The 26,469-nt window shown below is 43.3% G+C and overlaps 1 protein-coding gene across 19 annotated transcripts in view; it reads left to right on the forward strand.

The window, feature by feature from the left end:
* The window catches only part of CPNE8 (copine 8), a 276,759-nt gene that overhangs the window by 64,292 nt on the left and 185,998 nt on the right, over nt 1-26,469 (forward strand). For 13 of the 19 annotated variants that reach the window (XR_010589760.1, XR_010589758.1, XR_006174072.2 and 10 more), the window contains 3 exons: nt 1,214-1,317; nt 13,140-13,179; nt 22,466-22,542. The exons of 2 other annotated variants lie outside the window; for them this stretch is intronic. Coding sequence is in view for 12 of the 17 variants with exons in the window: in XM_005286837.5 (XP_005286894.1) it covers nt 1,214-1,317; nt 13,140-13,179; nt 22,466-22,542 (221 nt within the window). In the remaining 5 variants the exon portion in view is untranslated. Of the gene's footprint in view, nt 1-1,213; nt 1,318-13,139; nt 13,180-22,465; nt 22,543-23,008; nt 23,198-23,862; nt 24,029-26,469 lie in introns of those variants that run through there. 4 more of the 19 variants (XM_065554444.1, XM_042848639.2, XM_065554432.1 and 1 more) reach the window with 4 other exon arrangements.

Genomic DNA, 26,469 nt, shown 5'->3' on the forward strand with positions numbered 1-26,469 from the left:
ACTTTGCATGCAACTTGTGAGGCCATAGATCTCTTTCTCAAATTGGGCCTACAACTGAATACTTCAAAAATCCACCTTGACCCTTGGGCCCCTATACATACCTTTTGGTGAGCATTATGCAATAACTCATGATTCGGCTGTATTTTCTTCAGTACTGGACTTGACCTTGAAGCCCCCTCCTCCTTAAAGGGAACTTTGCTTGGTAGTCACCTAGAGTGGAGCACCCATAGGGACACTACTAGAAGAAGAAATGGTTACTTACACCATGCAGTAACTATCGTTCTTCGTAATGTGTCCCCCTGTGGGTGCTCTGCCACTTGCTCTCGTTCTCTGCTATGGAGCTTCGTGGTAGAGAAGGAACTGAAGGCGGTTCACCCACTCAGTGCTGTATAACAATACGGACCATGAAACTGAGTAATACGCACATACGGGCAGCATAGACGCTGCTATGAAAAATCTACGACCAAAGGTGCAGGGTGCATCCATAGGGACACATCTCGAAGACTCAGTTACTGCACAAGGGGAGTATACACTTTCTCCTATGTCCATTGAGGATAGGACAAGAAGCCATCTGTTTAGTTGCAGCAAGGGTGATTTAAGTTAGATATTAGGAGAAACTTTATTACTATAAGGATAATAAAACACTGGAAGAGATTACTTAGGGAGGTTGTGCAATCCCTGTCATTGGATATTTTTAAGAACAGGTTAAACAAACACATGTCAGTCCCCAGGAGAGTGGGGCGGGGTGGGGAAAGATGAACTATATGACCTCTTGAGGTCCCTTCCAGTCCTATCCTGCTATGATTCTTTGATTTCTAGGGACTATAGTGTTTCAAATTGGGAAGAGTTAATATAACTAATGTTTATGGTGGGGAGTAGTTTTTCTAAGTTTGGGGGGAAACTGTTTGTTGTAGCTTCAATGTCTTGACTGAAGGAAGAGCTGTCTGGAAGTTCCAGTCTATAGAATGGGGCACATGCTGCTGTTTATGCTGGAATGGGTGGACTTCTGGCAGTCTTTTCTTACTTTCCTGGTGTTTTCATGTGGACATAATCCTCTCCTTGCAAAATCTCTGTTCCAGGAGAGACCTTTGCTGCATCCTACCTCATGTCTCTTGCATGTTTTTGTTCCTGGAGCTATATGCTCTGATATAGATATGTAACTTCTTATAACAGGATCTTATGCTTGCCATAAGCTATTACTTTTCTTTTACAGTTTGGAAGAACAGAAGTAATTGACAATACTTTAAATCCAGATTTTGTAAGAAAATTCATCATGGACTACTTTTTTGAAGAAAGAGAGAACCTGCGGTTTGATTTGTAAGTTAATCAACAGACCTTTGATTCGAATGTCATTAGCACTGTGAAAATGCACTGATGTTTTGTCAAGGCAACCAGTGGTTTACTTTGGAAGAAGTGACATCTTAATATGAAGTAGATTAATTTGGATGAATGTGGTGATTTATATTTATCCAAATCAAATAATTATGTAAAATGGTAAGCCATTACGAGCAAGTGTGAGGAATGAGTGGATGTCTAGTGGTTAAAAGTATTGCTTTGTTTTTATAAAATCTTTTATAAGATCAGAGTTTTGAAAAACTTAAAAGTTCATTAAATTGTTATGAAATGGTAAATGTACTTGTGGCATATTAGCAAACAAGGTGTGAAGCAAACACTCCAAGTGTAAATTATCACACATTAATTGCAGATTTCGTTTTTTTTAATCAAAATAAGACATGACTCCACCCACAGATACAAGTGTACATCTGATAATACTGGCTTGGCATTTTAAGTTGGAGATAATTGTTTAAGAAGCGAGTGAAATTTGACATTGTTCCAAACAATAGCCTAATTCTGTCCTTCCTATTTTTTTTCTGTTGTTTTTATCCTCTACAGTTTCTTGTTAGTCTGTTTTTGAAGTTTTCTTTTGTTGTTGTTGTTGTTGTTGAAGAGTTGCAACTTTTAGGTCTGTAATTGAGTGTCCAGAGAGCTTGAAGTGCTCTCCGACTGGTTTTTGAATATTATAATTCTTGACGTCTGATTTGTGTCCATTTATTCTTTTGCATAAAGACTGTCCGGTTTGGCGGCAGAGGGGCATTGCTGGCACATGATGGCATATATCACATTGGTAGATGTGCAGGTGAACGAGCCCCGATGGTGTGGCTGATGTGATTAGATCCTATGATGGTGTCCCTTGCATAGCTATGTGGACAGAGTTGGCAATGGGCTTTGTTGCAAGGATAGGTTGAGGAATGTGGACTATCCCTGAATGAATGAAGCAAAAGTGAAAGGCATGCACGTTGACATGATTAACAAAAACAGGATGCAAGTGGACATTACAATCAATAGTCCAGTTGTAGAGGCAACAAGTGAATTCAGTTATCTGGAATTATACGTATCCAACCGTGGATGCTGTTCTAAAGAAATCAGAAGAAGAGTAGGAATGGCCCTCCCAGTCATGGCCTCCTTTACAAAAGTTTGGAAAAACAATGGCATCTTGAAATGTATAACGGTTCAGCTGGTGAAAAACTTTTCTTCCATAACAATTTATGGATGTGACTTGTGGGAAATTAATACTACTCGTAAGAAGTTTGAAGCCTTTAAGAGGTGATGCTGGTGAAGACTCTTCCATTCCAGAGATAAGCAAGAGAAGATTAATGTTTATGTTAAAATATTATGGGAAAGAAGCAGACCCTCTTGTCAGAAATCAACAGATGCAAACTTATGACTCACTCTCAGTACTTCATCAATCTTTCAGTGATGTTTAAATCTGAGTTAGCCATACAGTTGGTTAATAAAATAATTGATCATATGCTACTTTATAATGGCCATACATTAAACCTATAGTGTAGCATAACTGTTCATTGTCAATACTGGTTAGTATTAAATATTTCTTTTTTTATTAATAGCTGTCTTGCATTATTGCCTAGAAGCCCTAATCAGGATTTGGGAGCCCAAATGTGCTAGATGCTGAACAAACACATGGTCTCTGCTCCAAAGAACTCAGTCTAAGTAGCTTAGACACTAAAACAATGGTCTTTTTTTACTGTGACTCTAAATCAAATTCATATTTAATCATTCAATTTTAAGGCATCATGTTTGCAGTGCCTTGGTTTTAGAAGACATTTTATCATCTTGGTTATTCCTTGGTAATGAACAAAGGTGTCATTATAATAAACAGCTAATGGCCAAGTACAGGGGATGGATCACTTGATGATTACCTGTTCTGTTCATTCCTTCTGGGGCACATGGCATTGTCTGCTGTCGAAAGACAGGATACTGGACTAGATGGACCTTTGGTCTGACTCAGTATGGCCCTTCTTATGTTCTTGACTGTGGATGTTCTACATTTAAATTTTGTTCCCGCTGGCGTAACTGCCCTGCTACTCTGACTTAATACCACCTCCTCAAGCAGCATAGAATGGTAAGTTTAGTTAGGTTGACACAATGTAGTACACCATTGTAGACACTGTGTTACTTATGTTGACTGTTACTAGCTTCCAGGAGCTGTCCCATAATGCCTACAGTGACCGCTCAGGTCATTGTTGTGAGCTCCACTGCCCAGGGAACATGTAGACAGGAAGCGAAGACTCCTTGGAAAGCCCCACAAATTTTTGAAATTCCTTTTCCTGGTCTCTCAGCTTTGTGAGCAAACCTAGCAGCTCTCGATTGCTATGTGCAACCGCCCAGCTTACCATGTTGGCAACACATTGCAGATGTGCTCTAGTCTGGAGTACACTGGAGGTGTTGGATGTCCTGGGTCTGTGGGTGAAGAGGCTTTGCAGGGACAGCTCTGATCCAGCTGTAGAAACATTGACATCTATGAGCAGATTGCTTCGGGTATGCAGAAGAAGGGCTACAACAGTGACCAGCAGCAGTGCTGTGTGAAAGCTAAGGAGCTGCGGCAGGTGTACCAGAAGGCCAGAGAGGCCAACAATCCCTCCGATGCGAAGCTGCAGATCTGCTGCTTCTACAAAGAGTAGCGGCAGAGATTACTCCCTAAGAGCCCAATGGATACTTTGGAGGAGTCTGAGTCACAGGCCCCTGCCGTGACTAGAGAGGAGGAGGAGGTGGAAGAGGAGTGGTATGAGGGCAAGCCATCAGGGGATCCAGCTGCACAGCAAGTCAGAACATGTTTTTGAATCCACCGCAGTCCAGCAAGTCCCGAGGGTCCAGCATGGGTGAACCTGATGCAAGGACGGAACCTCTGGTAAGTATGCAGTTTGCTTTGAAATTACAGGGATGGAACCCTCAAAGTAGAAGAACAAAGCTACTCGAACAAGCTCCTTGATTCACTAGCTCTTCTAGCACAAGCAAAAAAGAGTAAAACAACCAAGAGAGGTAGAGTTGTTATCTGCTTTTTATTCACCTCTAGGCAAGGGGGACCACACGGAGCAGTTATGTGTACCAGGATGTCTTGTGAATCCTCCATAGAGATCTCAGTGAAACTTTCATAAAGTTATTCTGCAATCCTTTGCCAAAGGCATCTGGGGAGGGCTGCCTTATATCTTCTGCCATGGTAGGACACTTTCCTATGCCACTCAGTGATTACTTCAGCAGGCACCATTGCAGTACACAAGCCAGCAGCATACAGGCCCGGGTGGCACTGGGACATCGTGCTCTTTCTGCCTGTTACCCTCAGGAGTGAGGTCAGCTGAAATCACCACCACCTGTGGAAAATAATGCCGATATTCCGTTCCATTGCCCTGTACACACATACATACTCAAGCCTGTGAGTTTCCCCCCTTGTGTTTCCAACCCCCCTCGTACCCATGAGGGCCATACTCATCATGGCTGGTGCTCTGACTGGTGCCGTGCTGTATCAATCCCAAGGAGAAGTGAGAATGTAGTGCTTACAACTTTCTGGGATCAAGGGGAGTGAGTTCAGTATCCTAAGTTTCAATTTCTGGTGTGGTACCTCTGTGTGCTGTATCTGCAGCTGATGGTATTTTGGCCTTGAGGGGCTCTCGTGGAACATCTGTGTCAAATAAGGAAGAGAGAGAAAAGGACTCAGGATGATATGTTCCAGGAGATGCAACTCAGACTTGCAGCATCAGAGAATGAGACCAGGGCCTGGAGAATGATCCTTGCAGACAGCATGGAGAAAGCCCTGGCAGTTCAAGCAGGAAAAGGAGAGGGAGATGCACCAAGACATAATAGGGGTTCTCAGACAACAAACTGAGATGCAGCAGACTCTGGTAGACCTGTAGGTCCAAGAATCCCATGCTCGCCTTCCTCTGCAAGCCAGACACAACTCAATGTCTGGATCGTCCTATACCCGCTCCCCCCCAACATTCCACGTGGCATCAGGGGCTGCTGCTCTACTCCTACCACTTCATCCTGGGAGACATTAAAGACCATCTCAGCTGAACATACACTGATCTATGAAAGACATGGTTGGTGTATGTGTACTGAAGTGGAAATGACTGCTCTTTTGCCTTCATAAATTGTGTTCCCTTCATTTTTTAAGTTTTATAACATTCTAAATGTTTATTTGCCTGGTTCATGTTACAGAAGAATAAAATTTTATTTTTTGGAACATAATTTCTCTTAATTTACAATATATGCTAACTGGTGCTGAGTAGGTCTCACCTACCAATTTCTTGTTACTTCATTTTATCACAGGATCCATAACATAATTCTCAGACAATATTAGTAGGTGCATTGGCAATGTTATATTCCTGCACACACAGCCCTCACTGAAAGACTCATATTGGTCTGTAAAAGAGCAAGGTAACTACAATATAATGGATGGAGAATGGGAGCAGGGAACACTGGAGGAAATCCCCAAATGCTCTTTGTCTAATAGTAATGCAGCTAGGTTTGACCCTTTATTTATAGTTATTAGTAAACAAATACATGCAGTTATATGGTCAGTATTACATCATAGGCAACTGAAGAGCAAGTGAGGTCTGGGGAATCAAATTCACAATATATATTCGCTACTGACCATTTCTGGAAAGGTCAGTAGTAAACAGTTCATGGAGCACATTTTGATAGGAAAATTTTCAGTCTGAAAATTTAGACCAGTTCTAATCATTAAAGCACCATTTATACTGTCATTGCCAGGATGATGTAAAGGAGTCTTATTGTAAATATAAAGGAGCATTAAAACTTCTACACTTGTTTTATGCTTCTGGGGGAATTCACTAAGAGTGGGAACAATTCACTAACAGTGGGAACAACTAAACAGGCAGGCTGCTACATTGTGCTCTGCCTGAGGGAACAGAGCCTGCATCACACCTGCCTCCAAATACCCTGAAGCCCTGCCCCTCCATGCCAAGCACGCCGCAATAGTGAGCCAGTGGGATAGTTTCTTTCTCGTTCGTTCGCTCGCTCATCCACGCCCCCCCCAACAGTTATTGACATCTCCCCAAGAACACAGGCCCAGCCCCCCTCCCTGCGCTGATTTTTGGCTGCTCTGGGGTGCCCGGGAGGAGCGAGTGACCATTCTTGTGGCTTCCCTTTGCTTACCCTTAGAAGTAATTTTTGTGTGGGGAAGCAAAGAAATCTGTGGACAGCATGAATTCTGCACCCATGCAATGGTGCAGAATTCTCCCAGGAGTAATACTACTCTGGCTCACTATTCAAATGTTCTTTCAAAGCCTCCCTGAGCCCATCTAGCTTGGTATTGAGTTCTACTTGTAGCCTTTGTATCTGGCTGTTCAAATTCAGCAGACAGCCACTCCATCCCAGAGGAAATTCCCCCCTTTGCTTCACAGATATTTTGTAGGACACAGAAGGCAGCTATAATTAAGATTTTTCACGGAGGTTCAATCTCATAACCAATCTCGTAATTAGACAACGCTGGCAACTCTTAAAATGACTAAAGGCACATTCAACTGTCATTCTCCACCTGATGAGCCTGTCGTTGAAGTGCTCCTTGGTGCTGTTGCGGTGGCTGGTGTATGACTTCATTAGCCCTGGGAGCAAGGCACATGCTGGGTCTCTCATGTCCACTGATTGGCTTTTCAATGGTAATCCGCTGCTCGGGAAAGAAAGTCCCTGCTTGCAGTTTTCTGAACAGTCCTGCGTTCTTTAAAATGCATTCATTGTGGTAAAGTGATCCACCAGCACTTGCATTAGCATAGAAAAGTAGCCCTTTCTGTTGATGTACTCTGTACCAAGGCGGCCGGGTGCTAAAATAGGAATATGTGTGCCATCTATTGCCCCACTCCAGTTTGGGAACACTGTTGCAGCAAAACCATCCACTAGGTCCTGCATATTACCCAGAGTCATAGTCCTGTGTAACAGGAGGTGATTAATGGCGCTGCACGCTTGCATGACAGTTGCTCCTGTGGTGGATTTCCTGATTCCAAATTGCTACCGGTCAGTTGGTAATCAATCTCGCACTGCAAGTTTCCACAGTGCAGTCACCACTTATTTCTCAACTGTCAGCACAGCTCTCATTTTGGTGTCCCTGCATTGGAGGGCTTTGGTGAGTTTGGCACAGATCCAAGAATGTGGCCTTGTGCATCTGAAAATTCTGCAGCTACTGCTAGTCATCCCAAACCTGCATGATAATGCAATCTCACCAGTCAGTGCTTGTTTCTCAGGGCCAGAAACAGCCTTCCACCATCTGCAGCTGCTCCGTGAATACTGCCAACCATCTCGATTTGTTTCTATGTCCCACAGCAATCTAGCTTCCAAGGAATCATCTTGCGGCTCTGCAAATACTGCAGGATCAGGTACCCGGTGCATGCAATGCCCGTGACAGTAGTGCAGAGATGTGCAGAGTCTGAGCTTCTGTCAAAGATGGTGGACAGTGAGGATGGATGCATGGATTTGTGGGGATTTTGAAAAGAGGCAAAAATATAAAATACAGATAAAATTATGGGATGGAGAACACTGCATTGTGGGACATTGAACACATGCTCCTAGACACTCTTGTGTGACTCATTTCGGCTTCATGAAGCATTGCAAAAACGTCCTAAAACACCCTGCACTGGATGGTGGCAAGTTGCACGGTGAGATAGCTACCCATGGTGCACTGCATTCTGCATTGATACAAGCACTTCTGGTGAGGATGTGCATCGCTAACAAAAAGGAGCGTAGTATGCACACTCACAAGCAATGTAATAACTCTGACAGCTGTATGCTGACATTACCTAGGTCAACATAATTTTGTAGTGTAGACACGGCCTTTAGTAAATATAAGCTGTGTGGTTTTAGTAGTTTGTTGGAGTTATCTGCTGGAGAGGTTACCCCACCGTGACTGTCTGATCAGCAGAGCTTCAGTGTTTTGTAACTTTGTTTCCTCAATAAAGAGCTGTTTGTTACTTACCAAGACTCTAGAATCTGTTGTCTTGGACAAGTTGGGTGGCAGGTGGAAACCCATGTGGAGTACTATCACTTAGGAAGGCAAACCTGCATAGTGATCCCCAACACCTTATAATGGCTTTTAATTTTTTTAAATGTATGAAATCTTAATACTGTAATTTAAAAACTAGACAAAACATTGAAGTGTACATTCAGCTATGGGCTCGCTTCATGGAGTCCGCCCTGTGTCCGGCCTCCGTGCAGCCCCGCAAGGACTCGCCAAGTACCTCGGCCTTGATGTGCAGTGTGCCCCCATCGCCGGTGCCCAAAAAGAAGACCAAAAAACATGGTTCCCCGGCACCGGGCAAGGCACCTGCTTCAGGCTACCTGGCCACTCTGCAGCCGTGTGCTTGTACCTCCCCAGTCGGGGCCCTTAGCCCTGTGAAAGGTCCACCACTGACTCCTGGGAGCGGTATGGAACTAAAAACCCTGGCAGCACCAACGCCTTCACAGACTCCCCTGGTGCTGAGAGAGCACAGGTCTCGCCTGTGCTGCCGATGCAGTATGTGCCCGAGGAACTGGCAAAGGCTCCCCACGAGGGCAAGTCAGCAGCTAAGACTCCTCAGGTGGCATGGGAGCGTCACCGATCTTCCGACAAAGTACCGCTTTCCACCTCCGTGCCAAAGTCGCAGATCAGGTCCGCTGGGGCTCATCCTCGTTCACCATGTTTGCGGTTGCCACCATCTCGATACAGATCGCCTAGAGCAAGGCGCTGGTCTCTGTACTACCGACGCTGCTTGCCCTCCCACTGATTGTCCTTTAGGTGCAGTTCCCTGTCGCCTGCCTTGTGGGAGCGATCCCCGTCTTGTCTCTGTTCCCCCCCCGGCAGCAGCCTGGTCCCCTTGTTACCGGCACTGATCACTTCGCTCGGGGCACCGGTCTTTGATGGTGATGGTCAGTAAAAAGACCCAGGCATCAACGGCCCAACCGTAGTCACTGGAAGGGGATTTCTCCGGCACAGAAGCCCAGTTCAGCCCCTTGTCTAGACTGCACTCTTCGCTTGCTGGGCATGCATACCCCACAGCTTAGTTCCGGTCGCCCCTGCCGCCTAGGTCTTGGCAGTCCCGTGAGGGATCTGCAAGAAGAAGGGACAGCTGCTGTTGCCCTTCCTCCTTCTGCTCACCCGTGCAACCTGACTTGGCAAAACACCCCGGGGGTCAGAAATGCTCGTTTTGTGGGTGTGGTCGAGAGTGGCGCTCCAGTCACCTTTCAGGATCCACCCTGCTCTTTCCTCAACCGTCTTTGTCCCTTCGGTTCGGCCTGGTCCCAAGTCACCTCAGACATAGTGTCTCATGGTTGCACCCCGCAGTTTTCGGCTGTCCTTCCCTCATCAGGGACCCTTCTCACAAGCAACTTCTCATTCAAGAGGGGCAGTGGAGGAGGTCCCTGGGAACATGAAAGGGGTTCTCCCACTACTTTCTAATTCCGAAAGTAAAAGGGGACCTGCAACGTTTCAACAAGTCTCTCAAAAAGTTGAGGTTTTCCATGGTCTCCTTGGCCTCCATCCCCTCCCTGGATCCGGGAGACAGGTACGCCGCCCTCTACTTTGAAGGTGCCTATTTCCACATCTCCATATTTCAAGGTCACAGATGTTTCCTCTGTTTTATGGTGGGCGAACACCATTTCCAATTTATGGCGCTCCCTTTTGGCCTTTCATCGACTCCAAAGGTCATTACAAAATGTATGGCGCCAGTGGTCGCTTACCTCATGTGTCAAGGAGTCCAGGTCTTCCCGTATCTTGACAACTGGCTCATCAAGGGCAGGTCTCGGGATCAAGTGCAGAGAAGTCTCTATCTGGTTCGTTCCATCTGCCACAACCTGGGCCTGTCGATAAACGAGAAAAAATCCAACTTAAAGCCGGTCCAACACACAGAGTTAATAGAAGTGGTTCTCTATTCCACCTGAGCCAGAGCCTTCCTCCCGGAGGTGCGTTTTCAGGCCATGTTGGACCTCATATCCCAGGTGAAGAACCTCCCGCTCACTACATCTCTCACTTGCCTGTGGTTGCTGGGCCACATGACAGACTGTACATATGTGGTCAGTCATGCCCGGCTCCACCTCCAGCGTCTGCAAGCATGGCTGGCGTCCGTTTACATCCCCAACAGACATGATTTAGACTGGATATTCAGGGTGCCGGATCACATCCTCTCATCCCTGGATTGGTGGTGGAATACTGGGTCGGTATTGGAGGAAGTCCCTTTTTTGACCCTATTCCCATTGCTGACCCTGCTCTATGTTGCTTTGGGTCTGGACTGGGAAGCCCACCTGGGCGAGCTGAGCACCCAAGGCCGATGGTTGCGGGACAATCTAGCCCTCCACGTCAACGTCAGGCAGCTCAGAGTGGTTTGCCTGGCCTGCCGGGCTTTCTTACCCCACCTGAGGGGCAAGGTGGTGCAGGTTCCCATGGACAATACCACCGCAATGTACTACATGAACAAACAGGTGGAGCCAGGTCGTCAACCCTCTGCCAAGAAGCTCTCAGCCTTTGGCCCTTCTGCGTATGGCATGCCATTAATCTGGTAGCTGCGCACCTGCCCGGCACCAAGAATGTGCTAGCAGATCGCCTCAGCAGGACCTTTTCATCTCAGCACAAGTGGTCGCTCCATCCGGAGTCAGCCAATATGATCTTCTGAAAGTGGGGAACTCCCCAGGTGGACTTGTTCACATCCCGCCAGAACAGGAAATGCCATGTATTCTGTTCCATCCAGGGGATGGACAGGGGTTCCCATCAGATGCTTTCCTGCTTCTGTGGGTGGGAGCCCAGATGTACGCCTTCCCACCAGTGCCATTGAGTCAGAGTCCTCATAAAAGATCAAGCAGGATAGGTCGAGGGTTATCCTGATAGCCCCCAAGTGGCCTCGCCAGCACTGGTTTGGCATGCTGATGGACCTTTTGGTAGCCGAGCCGCTGCTACTCCCTCTCTGGCTGGACATGCTGTTCCAGAACCACAGCAGTCTCCTGCACCCAAACTTGGAGGCGCTTCACTTGACGGCGTGGCTGCCGCATGGCCGAATGCGGACGAGCGGGAATGCTCGACCCGGGTGCAACAGATCTTGCTGGGAAGCAGAAAGTACTCCGCCGGAGCGACCTATCGGGCAAAGTGGAAAAGATTCACATGCTCGGTTCGGCGTGTGCGGGCTGAGCAGGCCTCGCTGCAGTTGATCCTGGTCTATCTTTTGCACCTTAAACTTCAGGGCTTGTCCCTGTTGTCAGTCATGGTCCACCTGGCTGCTATTTCAGCTTTCCACCCTCCATTCCAAGGCAGGTCGGTCTTCACTCATGACATGATGGCCCAGTTCCTGAAAGGTCTGGAGCATCTTTACCCTAATATCTGGGATTCTGTTCCTCCTGGGGATTTGAATCTAGTGCTGTCAAGGCTCATAGGGCCTCCATTCGAACCTCTGGCTTCCTGCTCTTTTCTCCTTCTCTCCTGGAAAGTGGTGTTCCTGGTGTCAGTTCTGTCTGTCCGCAGTGTGCCTGAGCTCAGAGCTCTTATGTCAGAACCACCCTGTACCAGTGTTCTACAAAGTTAAGGTCCAGCTGTGGCTGCACCTGGCATTCCTGCCCAAGGTACTTTCCCAATTTCATACTGGACAGGGCATTTTCTTACTGGTCGTCTTTCCGCAACCCCATAAATCTGAAGCGGAGGGCAGGTTACACGCCCTGGATGTCCAGAGGGCTTTGGCTTTCCACATTGATAGGACGCTGCCGTTCTGTAAGTCAGCGTAGTTGTTCGTGGCAGATATGATTAAAGGTTGCTCTCTGTCTGCTCAAAGGATTTCGTCCTGGATCACAGCCTGCATCCAGTACTGCTACGAGCTGGCAAGTGTGCCTCCACCGGCAATAGTCAAAGCGCACTTGACTAGAGAACAAGTGTCATCTGTGGCCTTAGCCCTGATGCCAATCCAGGAGATCTGTAGAGCTGCTACTTGGACATCTGTCTACATTTACGTCCCATTATGTGCTGACACAGCAGGCCCAGGACAATGCTGACTTCGGCAGGGCAATGCTGCAAGCTGCAAGACTGTGAACTCCGAGCCCATCTCCATTGGCACTACTTGTGAGTCACCTAGAATGGAATCGACATGAGAAATCACTTTAAGAAAAACGGTTATCTACCTTTTGTAACTGTTCTTCAAGATGTGTTGCTCATGTACATTCTGTTACCCATCTTCCTGCCCCTCTGTCGAAGTTGGAAAAGGAAAAAGGAACTGAGAGGGAGTAGGGTCAGTGGCTCCAGATATACCGGCACATGAGCGGAGCACTCAAGGGGGCACCACTGTTGACCCTCCACTGTTTATTTTAAAGGCAAAAATCTCCGACTGCGCACGTGGGCGCACGCACACCTGGAATGGAATGGACATGAGCAACACATCTAGAAGAACAACAGTTACTAAAGGTAGAGAACTGTTTTTTTTATGGAACAGGTTAGTAACCATTTTTTTTCTGGTGTGAGGGAATCTCATTTACTACTTTCAGAGTAACAGCCGTGTTAGTCTGTATCCGCAAAAAGAAGAACAGGAGTACTTGTGGCACCTTCGAGACTAACAAATTTATTAGAGCATAAGCTTTCGTGGACTACAGCCCACTTCTTCGGATAAGAAGTGGGCTGTAGTCCACGAAAGCTTATGCTCTAATAAATTTGTTAGTCTCTAAGGTGCCACAAGTACTCCTGTTCTTCATTTACTATTGAAGTTTCTATTCAAAAGTCTTTATATCAATTCTGCATATTTGTTTTGTGTATATGAATACACTGGAATGTCTGTTTTTACATTTCCTTAACTCTGCCACCCGGGAGTAATTGTTTTTCTTAAATTTTTTAGGTATGATGTTGATTCAAAGAGTCCCAACCTATCAAAGCATGTAAGTGGATGGTTATAATATTCTACTTTATTATGGGTTTTTTCCTTATCTTGTAATTAAAAAGTTACGCTATCTTCTAGAACGTTTATGGTATTTACCGGCAAATAGTGTCAAATGCAGCAGACACAAATACAGGGATTGTGGTGTGTTGTGATTTAGATGTGCATAACTCTTTGCTAAAATGGGATTTTTACATGTCCATCACGCAGAATGTACATTGGGAATGGACATATTTTTTAAAAGTTAATATCTGTTTAGATAATTGAAGGACATCGTCTCCTTATTGACACTTTTGTGGGGCCCAAGAGTTGAGGCAATCTACTTGCTGGTGCATGAATTTTTCTAACTAGAAATCTTTAGCACTTGTAGCGTCATGGAAAGAAACAGTTCCAGTTTATGCAGTATTTTAATTCAGATATACTAGAGCACGATAGAGAGGCTGTAATATCTGTTGAGTATATCTATTTTATTAATAAGTGAAGGGAGACTTTGGAGGAGGAATCCCTGGGAATCTGTAGTCTGTTTGGAAGAAGAGGGTAGAAGAGGTTCACTGGGAGCATTGTGCAGGGGCCTGCAGGGAACTCTACAGCTCATTTGGGGAAGAAAAAGGGTAGGTTTGCTGGGGCTGCAGGGTGGGGAGAGTGGTTTGGCTCTGACATTTAAATGATTCAGAAATTTTGGGTTGCAGAGACTGTTTCATTATAATCTATATTCAAGAGAAAGTTAAAAAAATCAAGATGCTGCATCTCAAGAATTTCCACCAACTAAAAAAGGACAGTGATTTAAATGTGGAATATCATCTTTTTAAATTAAAGGCATTTCTGTTTTGCATTTTTTTAAATATATGTCCACATAATCCACACAAACCAAAGCAAATATTTGTAGAATTCAGTAAATCTTTTAAACTACTTGTCAAATCCTTAAAAAAAAAAAAAAAAAAAATCAATCACAGGCTCTTTTCAATGGATCTTATAATATGGATGGGGGGGGAACGGTTCCATATTTTTGGGAAGGTGAGTGGTTTATTTGTTGTGGCAGGAAGAGGTGGTTTGAGCATTGGCCTGCTAAACCCAGGGTTGTGAGTTCAATCCTTGAGGGGGGCCACTTAGGGATCTGGGGCAAAATCAGTACTTGGTCCTGCTATTGAAGGCAGGGTCCCAGACTCTATGACCTTTCAGGGTCCCTTCCAGTTCTATGAGGTAGGTATGTCTCCATATATATTATAACAGGTTATTCTGGGGAGCAATGAATGAGAATGGGAGTAATTTGGGGGTCAGAGAATTGGAGTGGGGCTATGGTAGGGTGACAGAAAGGGTAGGTGAGGTCTGTTTGTTGGCTATAGGGGATCTCTCCTTGGGAAAGGCAGGGGGTTCCCTAAGCCCAGCCCCACTCACTGAGCTGCCATTTGGGGGTAGAGGGCAGAGGGAATGAGCCAAATTTCATAACTTCCATAGGGCCCTGGATGGATTCAAATGTCACTTTCACTCAGACTGGGTAGGAGGGAGACCCCTCACCCCTGCAAAGGGCTTTTGTCCCAGCCTTCCCAGCTTCAGGGGCTGTGGTCTATCTCCTGCCAGTGGAGTGAAGGGGGGCTCTGGCCTAGAAGGACCAAGGGGAGCCTGAGGAAACAGAAGAGGAAGGGCTGATCAGAGAAGCCCCTGGATGCGGGGCTGTTCTGGGTGTGGGATGTTCTGGGGAAGGGAAATGGGGAGGGCAGAGAAAAGGTTCAAAGGCTATTCATGTAGAACACACAATAGAATAGAAATTCATAAATAATTATAATTAATTATTACATTTTAGAATTTGGTCCACTGAAATGGAGGCAAAATTAAAGTATTATTCATCATGTGTTAGTTACACAATTCTAAAACATATGCTTTAAAGGCACGTTAGTTGTTGGATCCTGTTTTCAGGTGCTTATATCTATAATAATAAAATTGTCTTTTGTTCTGACATTTGTCAGCCCAAAGTGGATGTGTTTGAAGGAGAAATATTCAGTTAAAGTTGTCTAAAGTTTGAAAAACAAACCTTGTCCATGTTTTGAGAAAATTAATATGCTTCACTGTGCTTAGGTAATTAAAAATGGCTTAATTGTAAAATTTCAAACTTCTGGCCTGATTGAAGATTCATTGAAGTCCTTGGAAAATTTCCCATTTATTTCAGTGAGCATTTTAGCAGACCCTAGTACTTAACTGAGAGTGACTTCAATGTGCTTTGATGAAATAATGCTTAGAAATAACAAAATTATAAGTGATTTTGAAAATCTCATACAGGTTGACAGTATGAGCGAATATTACCGCTTCTTCCAGTTATTGTCCCTATGTGTACTCCACGTGTGCACCCATGCACTCTTTGTCAGAGATTTTGTCAGCAGTGTCCATGGGTCTGTGCCTGCATCCTACGCACCCTCCTGGTCTGGCACATGAATATGTAGGAAGGGGTGGTCCTGCTGCCACTCCAGTTCCTTCTCAGCCACAGGTGCTTGAGATGGAGTGTTGTGTCTGCGTGCTAGCTACCTATCTTGCTGTTCTTTTTTCTCTTATTTGTTTTTATTTCTTTAGTATATAGTTAAGGCCCTACCAAATTCAGGGCCATGAAAAATGCCTCATGGACCATGAAATCTGGTCTCTTCCCCCCCCCCCCCCCAGTGAAATCTGGTCTTTTGTGTGCTTTTACCCTATCTTATACAGATTTAATGGGGGAGACCCTTGTTTCTCAAATTGGGGGTGCTGACCCAAAAGGGAGTTGCAGGGGGTGTGCAAGGTTATTTTAGGGGAGTTGTGGTATTGTCACCATTACTTCTGCGCTGTCTTCAGAGCTGGGCGGCTCGAGGGAGGTGGCTGCTGGCTGGGTGCCCAGCTCTGAAGGCAGCGCCTCGCCAGCAGCAGTGCAGGAGTAAGGGTGGCAATACCATACCCTGCCACCCTTACTTCTATGCTGCTGCCTGCAGAGCTGGGCGGCCAGAGAGTGGCAGCTGCTAACCAAGGGACCAGCTCTGCAGGCAGCAGCGCAGAAGTAAGGGTGGCAATACCGTACCGTACCATACCATGCCATCTTTACTTCTGTGGGCAGTGGTTCGCCGCCGGCGGCTCTGCCTTTTCTGCTGCCCAGCTCTGAAGGCAGCACAGAAGTAAGGGTAGCTGTACCTCAACCCCCTCCTACAATAACCTTGCGACACCCCCCCCCCCCAACTCTTTTGGGTCAGGACCCTTACAATTACAACATGGTGAAATTTCAGATTTAAATAGCTGAAATCATGAAATTTATTATGTTTAAAATCTGGTGATTGCAATTGACCACAATGGACCGTGAATTTTTTTATATATATATATATATATATATATATATATATTTATTTATATTTATTTTTATATATATATATATATATATATAATATATATTTTCCATTTCATAATTTATTTAAGATACCTTTGTTATTTTGCGGAGTTCCCCTGCCCCATTCTTCTTTGCCTGGTCTGATCCTACCTTCCAACTTGGCCTTCCCTGGCTTCAGCCTTTCTTAGCTCTGGTGACCATCCTGGCTTCGGTAAGAAAAGGCTTTGGGGGACCCTCAGAGTCTTCCAGACTATCAGAAAGAAAGATATTCCATTTTGTGGAAAGAGAGACCAAAAGAAGGGGAAGAGACTTGAGAAAAAAGAGACGACATGTCCGAGCATGGGTACTGCTGAGGTGTCTACATCTTCCAGTATGGTGACCCTAGCACTGCCAAAGAAGACCATGTTGCATTCTGAGAAACCTTCCAAGAAACAATCTTGAGTGAGTGGCATCAGCATCTGTATTAGGATTGGCGCCTTTCTAAGCACAAGGACAACTAGCTCTTTAAGGATTGCTCCTTTCTCAAAGTGCAGTTGGTAACCAACGAGGCCCTATCTTTTTTCCGCTCCATGGGCATCTGACTCAACATGGAAAAATCTATTCTCATACCTATACGATCAATAGACTTCATTGGAGCCAGTCTGGATTCCGCTACTTCCTGAACATACTTGTCCATGAATAGGTGCACTACAATGCACAGTCTCACTTCCATGATACAGCAAAGCCTGCAAACCATAGCAAGGTTTTGCCTTCAACTCCTGGACCACATGGCAGCTCGTCCTTTTGTAACATCCCTGGCAAGACTACACTCCCGTTGTCTTCAAGCCTGGCTCAGGTCTGTCTGTACACCCATCAAGCATCATCTGTCTAAGGAGGTATCAATATCTCAATGGGTCCTCAACTCCCACAAAGACCTTTTGGATCCATCCATTAATTGTAAGGGTTTTCCATTGTTACATTCTCCTGATATGCTTGCCATCACTTCCTACCCAACATCAAGGGCCACTCAATGTTACAACTGCGGTGTGGGTGGTCAGGCCCAGTGGCTAGCACAGAAGTCATGCCAAGTGGTTGGTGTGGGAGCCAGGGGTCAAGTCTGAGGGTTGGCGCCAAGGGCCAAGCTGGGGCATCAGAGCTGGAGTCAGGAGCTCTCAGGGAAGCAGAGGCCTGGAGTAGGACAGGAACAAGGCTGTGAATGAGGTAGGGGAAAGGCTGGAGCAAGACTGGGGACAAGGCTGTCAAGGGAGTAATCACATTTGTGGACATAAGTGTTGAGCAGCCAATGACCTGCTGCTGAGCAGACCTGCTGGCTCCCTTCAGCCAATCAGGCAGTCCTACCACAACCCAGCTGAGCTTATTAATTTACGTGGAGACTGGGCTGGCCAGTCCTCAGTCTCAGCTGAAGGAGCTAATTCCTGATACTTGATCAGAGTAATGCTGGACAACAGAGGAGCAGTATATTCTTTAAAGAGCCAAGGAGAAGAAAGACACCGCCCTCCCCCCAGCCTTACGCTTAGAATCCATAAAACTTTGGAATTGGTGCACCTCCCACCGCATAGAGATTTCAGCTATTTATCTACTGGGATTGCAGAACAACATAGTGGACTCCTTGATTAGTATTTCTGTCATGACCACAAGTGGGTGCTGAACAAGGCAGTATTTCAGAAAACTTGTCTTAACTTGGACTCACCAGAGATAGATCTCTATGTTGACACCGTCCTATATGAAGTCTCAAAGGTTCTGCTTGAAAGGAGGACACAGTTGCAAGTTGTTGGGAGATGCTGTCCTTACCCGTTGGCTTTGAATATTACTATATCCTTATTCCCCCATCTCTGTCACTCCTCAAGGTTCTGAGCAAGAGAGACTGGTGGCCATCCTCATAGTGCCATCCTGGCCAAAAACAGGTATGATTCCCAGTCCCTGCAACTGCCTCTCTGCCTTCCTCTGACAGCAGACCTTCTCACCCAGGAATCAGGAGCCATGACTCACCCAACCTCTCATTAATTCACCTCAAAGCCTGGCTCCGAGATGGCTCTCTCCAAGCAGAACTGATCATCAGTAGAAAACCCATCACAAGGAAAATTTACCAGCAGAAGTGGAAACATTTTTAAGCCTGGTGTAATCCATACTTTATCTTGAGTTCACCTTACACCCACTCTTTATTTCCTGCTAAATCTAAAACTCCTGGGTTTATCACTGAGCTCAATCAAAGTTCATCTGGCTGCCATTACAACCTTTCTCTCCCCACCCCACCCCACCCCCCTTTTTTTGTCTTTGCTCACCGTGAAGTTCCTTAAGGATCTGTTTAACTTTTTTTGTGCTACTTCTGGATAATGGCAAAGTTTTGTTGGGAACCAAGAGACTGCAAATCAGCAGAATCAAATGTAGTTGGCTTTTGTGTTCTGGCCACCCTACTAGTATCGCTCTCTTGACCACCTGTAGTTGGATGGCCTTTTCTGTAGCCTCTTTGATTTCCATCAGCTTTGCTGTAGAAACTGGGAAGTTGTGCATCTGTCAGTGGATTTGGCGTCCTAATCCCCTTCCCCCAGCTTGCTGATGTTGGGTATATATATCTTGCTCAGGGTGCCAGCTAACACCAGTACAGTAATTGAACTCTACTGGGCAGTGCTGGAGGTGCATCAAAATGCGCTGCAATCTCTTTCGAGCACTACAAAGGCATTATTGTCTCAAAGGGTTTATTATCTGATTTCACTGTTACTTGGGGGCTGGCCATATGTGTACTGATGGTATTGCTCCACTCCAAATACTGCAGCCAGAAGCTCTTGTCTATTTGGGCATACACCTGTTCAGTCTCTGATGGGGCTCTGCTGCCATAAGCGACTGACTGCTCCTGCAAGGGAGCTACGACCAATCCTTTATCTAGTGTGTTACACTGAAGTGTCACTGGCATTCCTGGCTGGTAGTACTTTAGGATGGGTGTCTGTTATCATTTGTTTCATATGCCAAATGCTTGTTGGGGACCTTCCCAGTCCCACTCAATATCCTCCTAGTGAGCTGACATATTAGTTCCGCTACTGAAGCCAGGAGTGGACAGAACTTGGTCAGAAAATTTATCGTTCCTATCAAGTGCTGTAACCCTTTCACATCCACTGGAGCTGGCATATCTCTGATTGTGTTGATCTTGTTGGGATCTGCTTTTGTCCCTCTGCTATGAGCAGATATCCAATGTATGTCACCTCATGCTGTCTGAGTACCATTTTTTTCTGGGTTCAGTTTTATGTTCTTCCTGTATCCCTGTATAAAAGCCTGTAGTTTTCTGCTATGGTCTGATTCAGCTTCTGTATAATTACTCTCTTCACTACAATGAGGCTATCATCTGCCATTATTACCCAAGCAGTGAGTCTTCTCTGGAACACCTCTGGTGCTGACCGTATGCCCATCAACGTGCAAAGCCATTTGTAGTGACCAAATGATGTTGCAAAGGTTGTCAACATGCCAGACTCATTCCTCACATCAGATGGTAAAGTCTGGCTTTGGGAAGTCCTGGTAAGATGTTGCTATGCACTGACCACAATTGATAACATCTCTTCAGTGCCTGGTTCAATGTCTATGTGTCTGTGCAGAAGAATATGTCTGACTTCTTTACACCACCATGCTGTTTATCCAGGCAGTACTGGGCTCTGAAGGTGGTGAGATACTCCTACTCTGCAGACTTTCAAGCTCCTTGAGTACTGAATTACAAAGTGCCACTGGTATTTTCCTTCATGGGCAGCATGCAGGTTCTATTTTGTGGTCTACTTTCAGTTGCAGCTTTCCTTCAAGGCACCCATTGCCTTTGAAAACATATGCTTTTAAAATAGTCTCCATTGTCCATGGGACTCCCCTTTTTGTTTCTTGCACTGCAGCTATAGAATTCTGATGCTACACCCTGATCAGATCCATGACTTGTATGGATGTATTCCCCAATGAGGTCTGTGGAGCGTAGCATCCATGACCACAAACTTCAGTTGGTACTGTCTTATTTTTGGGTTGGTTACTGTGAGGTCACATTTTCTCTGAGCTGCATTATGCCCTCATACATTACAGTAACTTCTCACTTAACGTTGTAGTTATGTTCCTGAAAAATGCGACTTTAAGCAAAGCGATGTTAAGCAAATCCAATTTCCCCATAAGAATTAATGTAAATGGGGGGGTTAGGTTCCAGGGAAATTTTTTTCATCAGACAAAAGACTATATTATAATTGTCACACACTCACTCACTCTCTCGCTCACACACATAGTGCTTTTAAACATAAGAGACTGAAGTTAGGCTCCTAAGTTCATATTTAGGCACCTGCCTGATTTTTTTAAAGCGCTGAGCACCCAACAGCCACCATTGAGGTCAATATGCATATTGATCTCATCGAAATTGCAAAACAGACACTGTAGTAACATAGCCTAGTTTCCAAGGTCAATAACCACAGAACCTCACTTTACCTAGTGTCATGCCTATGGAAATAAGTTTACCTTTTATTTGAATGTAGAGAAGTCATACATTTTAAAATGTTAAGTCTACTATTACTGAATATATTTATTGTGTATATCTCTCATTTGATATTTCTGAAAGATAAATTAACAGTTATATTGTCAATGTTTCCATGTGAATTTCACGTGTTTCATAGGACCGTAACTTTGTATTTATGGAGTAATTCCTGAGTGTTGTCAAGCATCTACAGTTCCACTGAAGTCAACTGAAGCTTTTTTAAAGGGAATTGAGGGTGGTTGTTTCAGGCTCTTTTTCCTATTTAGTTATTCGTATCACAGATGGATGTTTTGAGACAACAGGTCCTTCTGTATGTTGTACCTTATTTAAACATGTATAAAAATATTGTCAAACCTCTATAGCAGTGTTTTAGGATACAAGGACATTTTTGAAACTTTGCATTTAATGACTGTATATTTATTTGTGATTATTACATTGATTTGTGCAGCATGTCTTAATGAATGATTCTTGTGCCATTAGTTATCTTGATGAGAACTGCAATCACTCTATTTAATATGAATATTGTTTTCTATCTAAAGTACTTATTCACTAAAGGAATTAAACCACTATAGGTCTTCAATTGTCAATTTGTAAAACTGAGTTAGGTCTTTCTCATAACTTATGGTATAGAATTTATGGGAAATAATGCCCTGGAATGCCTCTTGTCTTGAAGTGAGATGGATTTTGAAATGTGATTTGGTTTCCAGTATGCATAGTAGCCTTACCAGAATAAAAAAGGAAGTATCCATCATGAAAGGGACACTTTCCACTAGTTGAAGTCAGTGACATCTTTGAAGTTGTATAAGGTACAAATCTCTGTAGAGTTCAGACCATTGTGTTATAGTTTGGTTAGGGGGAGTCTGATAGACATACTCATTTATATTTATTTTTATTTAAATTACATTTATTGATGAGATTAATAATTTACAAAGCAGTAGATGCAACATTTTGTGCTCTGCTTCTGTAAATTAAACCTAATCATTACTCTCGGGATACCCAGAGATCACTGATGTTACTGGTGCACAAAATAGTCATCAGAAAGCAAAGTTAAATTTCAGGTTTATTTGAAAATAAAGGACAAAAAATCAGGCAAAGGGGAATTATTGCTAGAAAATGCTATTTAAGTTTCTAAGAAAGTATTACAAGAATTAAAAGTTTAATTTTGAATGTAAAAGAGTAACTGAAAGAAACTCCTTTTAGTTTAAAAACCTGGGATGTGTTGCATTATATACTGTACATACTACCGTATTTCTAATTTTAATGTACCTAATTGTATATAAAATATAAGTAAAGTCTGACTTATGAATCATTGTGTAATCCCACGCTATTTGGCAGAATATAAATGCATATACAGATAAAGCTCAATAATGAAAAACAGGATAAATATGTTCTAGGAAAGTTCAAAGACCAGATCAATGAAAAAACAGGATGTATTGGTGTCTTATGACATTTTTTCTTTCTTTTCAGGATTTTTTGGGACAAGTGTTTTGTACACTAGGAGAGATAGTTGGATCACAGGGAAGCAGACTGGAAAAGGCAATTGCGTAAGTGCATCATTCTTGACTCTTGGATAAATAAGCACTGCTTCATAAGGTATGGTCATTTCTATTAATTTATAGAGGTACTTTGCCATATGCATTGTGGCAGACAATGTCTTGGAGAAAATAAATTGACAGGTGATGCAAATAATTTTCCATTATAGATTTTTATTATATTTCTTTTCTGTTTCAGGTAATTCTCAAATTAACTGATGATGTATTTAAATATCTTGTCTCCTTTTTTTGTTCTCAACTCTCTTTTAACTACATCGAGTGTATTTCTCTTAGCAAGATTTTGTTCTTATTTTTTATATATATATATTTTTTATATTTGTAGTGTAGGTTTAGAAATGGTTCACTATAGAAACAGCTTTGATTATGGTCTTAATTTTGTCAATAAGATAAATAGCTAGCTTTAATTTTAACCTTAATTTCTTTTTTGAGTGCTATCCCTTTGGGTTCTCCACTTCAGGTGTCGGTGTGTCCCATTGCCGCTGACTGGAGATTTTCCTTAGCAGTGCCTGGTTGGGGCAGGCGGTGCGCAGTGGCTGTCTCACTGTGCTGTTGGTGCTTCATCGAGCACTCGCGTGGCCTGACCCCCTCAGTTCCTTCTCAATCATTCTTGGGTGCAGACTGAGCTCCAAAAACAGTGTCGAAAAAAACCTAGACGAGTTAAAAATAGTTGTTTAACTTTTAATTCTTAGGCGTACGTTTCCGTTTAATTAATTAGCTTTTTCTCTAAATAAACAAAACACTGGGAGAAACCTGTCCATTTTTCTCTTTCATTGAAATATTTCCCCCCCCCCCAAAAAAAGACACAAAATGAAAATGCCGGGCTCTCCAAGTTTTAAGATGCACTTTGTGCAAGGATGCTATGACTGTCTCCAATGGGCACTCGCAGTGCGTCCGTTGCTTAGGGGAGGTGCACATTTCTCAAAAATGTGCCCCCTGCAGCAACTTCAAAGCCAGAGTGAGGTGGGATAGAGATCTGTGACTCAATATGATTCTTATGGAGAAATCCCTAATGCCATCTTCTGATCCTGGAAAAATCCCATTGAGGGACACTCAGGGTGGATTTGATTAAATTGATTTAAATCACTAGTCAGGAAGACTCGATTTAATCATGGATTTCTACATAAAAGTGCTTTCTTGTTGGTTGTTATAACCTTAATACATATTCTTCACAACTCGGAGATAGATGTAGGTTTCATTTTTAGAAGGTACACACTATATATTTTTTAAGTGATTTATTTTGAAAACTTTTCAGATTAGTTTTACAGCTATTTCAGAAAATGAATGATTGTTTGGTTATTTCATTTACCAAAGGTAATTGAAGCAGATAGTTCATCTCCCAATGACTTCATAAATACACCTCTACAGCGATATAACACGACCCGATATAACGCGGTAAAGCAGTGCTCCGGGGGGATGGGGCTGCGCACTCTGGTGGATCAAAGCAAGTTCGATATAGCACGGTTTCACCTATAACGCGGTAAGATTTTTTTGGCTCCCGAGAACCGCATTATATCGGGGTAGAGGTGTATCTCCAATTCAACAGGTTAATCATTAATATTTGGAGGATTTTCTTGCCATGCTGTATTAGGAGGAGAACATCACCAGACAGACATTTAAATTGTTTTATTTAACTAAAACAACAATGTTATGTATTTTAATTTTTTTTCTTCAATAGCAAACATATATTTTAGCAAAACCAGCATATGAATTTTTGAATTTAATTAAACATTAACACATTTTAAAATCAGGTTTGTTTTTGTTAAAATTGTTTTTAACTAAAATAGTTAAATGAAATATTTAAAAAAACAAGAAACAAAAATTAAATGGACTATGTCAGCCAGGTCAACAGCTCAGAACATAATCAGAACATAACATAACATAATGAGAAACTTAAAACATTGGCTTCTGCAGCTAACTCAGTCGTCTTCACCTTTGATTTCTTGTTTGTTCATAATCTGGAAAAGAAGAACAAGCTTTCCTGCTTTTTTAGGTCCCAAACGATTTCTCAATTTGGAATGAATTAGTCCTAAGGAAGAAAATATTCTTTCTACACCGGCAGAAGAAGCTACTGCTGTTAAAAGTGAGATTATCACTTCAACAGTCTCTGAATCCAAGTACTTAAGTAACTTCCACCAGTTCACTGGCGTGACTTTTTCTTTAAAACATCATCAGCAAACATATATTTCTTGAATGGTTCACCCTTAGCTCCGAAGTTTATTATAGTTGGCATTATGGAGGGATGATTGCTGGATGTCCATGTTATAGCCAACTCCTCTTCTTCAGCAGTTAAGATTTGACCCTGGTACTGATTGAGAATATTTGCAAGAAAATGAGCTGGAGATAATACTTGTCCCATTTTTTTTTTAATGTTTGTAATTTAACTCTGTCATTGCATTTTTTTTTTTTAAGATCTCACTCAGTTCCTTCCAAATTTCAACAGCGTCAGCAATAAAACAGCTATTTCCTGGCATTTTGTTCAAGGCTACAGAAATAGGCTTCAGCGAACTCAGCATGTGTTCAACATTTCTCTTAAGCCCAATGTTGAGAACTTTGGCTGTGACAGTGCCATCTATTTTTTCACGATTTTGTTCACAAACTATCATCAGATTAGGCCAGTTCTTGATATAGTGCTCAAAACAGTCCACTACTCAGTTACATCGCACGACTTGTGGGAGAGTTAGCTTGGTTCCTCCCACTTTTTTCAGAGCAGCTGCTGCAAAATGGTTGTTACGGAAGTGTTTTTTTGCAATTTCAACAACCTTAGCCTTTATTTCTGGAACACTGAAGTCTTTGGCTAGGAGGTGAATCAAATGAACACTGCAACCGTATGTTGTTAGCTTGGGACTCTCTTCACTCTCTTCTAAATAATTTCTTCTAATCTTGGATACATTTGCAGCATTGTCTGTGACCAAGCTGCGTACTAGACACTTGAATTTTTTTTTCAGTTTGTTATAGCTTTTACTGTTACTTCTTGTAAGTATTCTGCTGTGTGTGCATTTCCTGATGTAGCAATTGTTTCTATAAGGAAGATATTCCCATCTTCTCTTGTCACATAAGCACATACAACAGGATCATTGTGGACATTGCTCGACCCATCAAGACTCAGATTAACAATTTTACCCTCTAGACCTTTTTCACACTGCTCAATTTCTCTTTCATACATTTTATCCAGCAATTTCCCTGCAACATCTGCTCTGTTGGGTGGATTGTATACTAATAGGCTATAGAACCTTACTCCCTACTAAAAAAAATCCCTACATATATTGGCTGTTATACATATAGTTTAAAAAAACTTGTAATATATCATAAACTTACATAAACCTACACAACCACACACATTTTCTAAAGAAAAAATAGCATGCTACTTTTTGAATTGTGGTCTTTATGTTCTGTCAGCCTGTGGTGGGAGAGCAATTATGGGAAGGCTGTTACCCTGTGATTTTCACAGGGTATGTTATACCAATTTAATAATTTACAATATGCATAGAAAGTACCGGGAAAAAAGTAAGTCTTCCTGCACATTTGATCTTTCTTCCTTGACTTCTTATCTTATCTTAAGCAGATTAAAAAAAATTTCCCTTTAGATCTGTTAAGATTGCCAAGACCATTAGGGAGCCTAGGTAAGAACATGGAAAGGAGAAGGTGAAATTATTCTGGGGGATTTGATACATACACTATGGTTTCCTGATATTCTGATTAAATAAAGGTAGGCTGGTAATATAGACCACTTGCAGATTCCAGCAACATATCACGGAGGGTTAACACCACCATGCTTGTACTCTACATGCCCAGTTCATGGCTTGTGATGCTTTTTCCAGAACTGAAGACACTGGGCTGTCCAGAATTTGGGTTACATTAAGTATTATCTGGAAAGTCTTAGAAACACTACAAAGGGAAGATATCATCTTGGACTATTCA

The sequence above is a fragment of the Chrysemys picta genome, chromosome 1 (genome assembly GCF_011386835.1).
Source record: "Chrysemys picta bellii isolate R12L10 chromosome 1, ASM1138683v2, whole genome shotgun sequence".
NCBI classification, from domain to species: domain Eukaryota; kingdom Metazoa; phylum Chordata; order Testudines; family Emydidae; genus Chrysemys; species Chrysemys picta.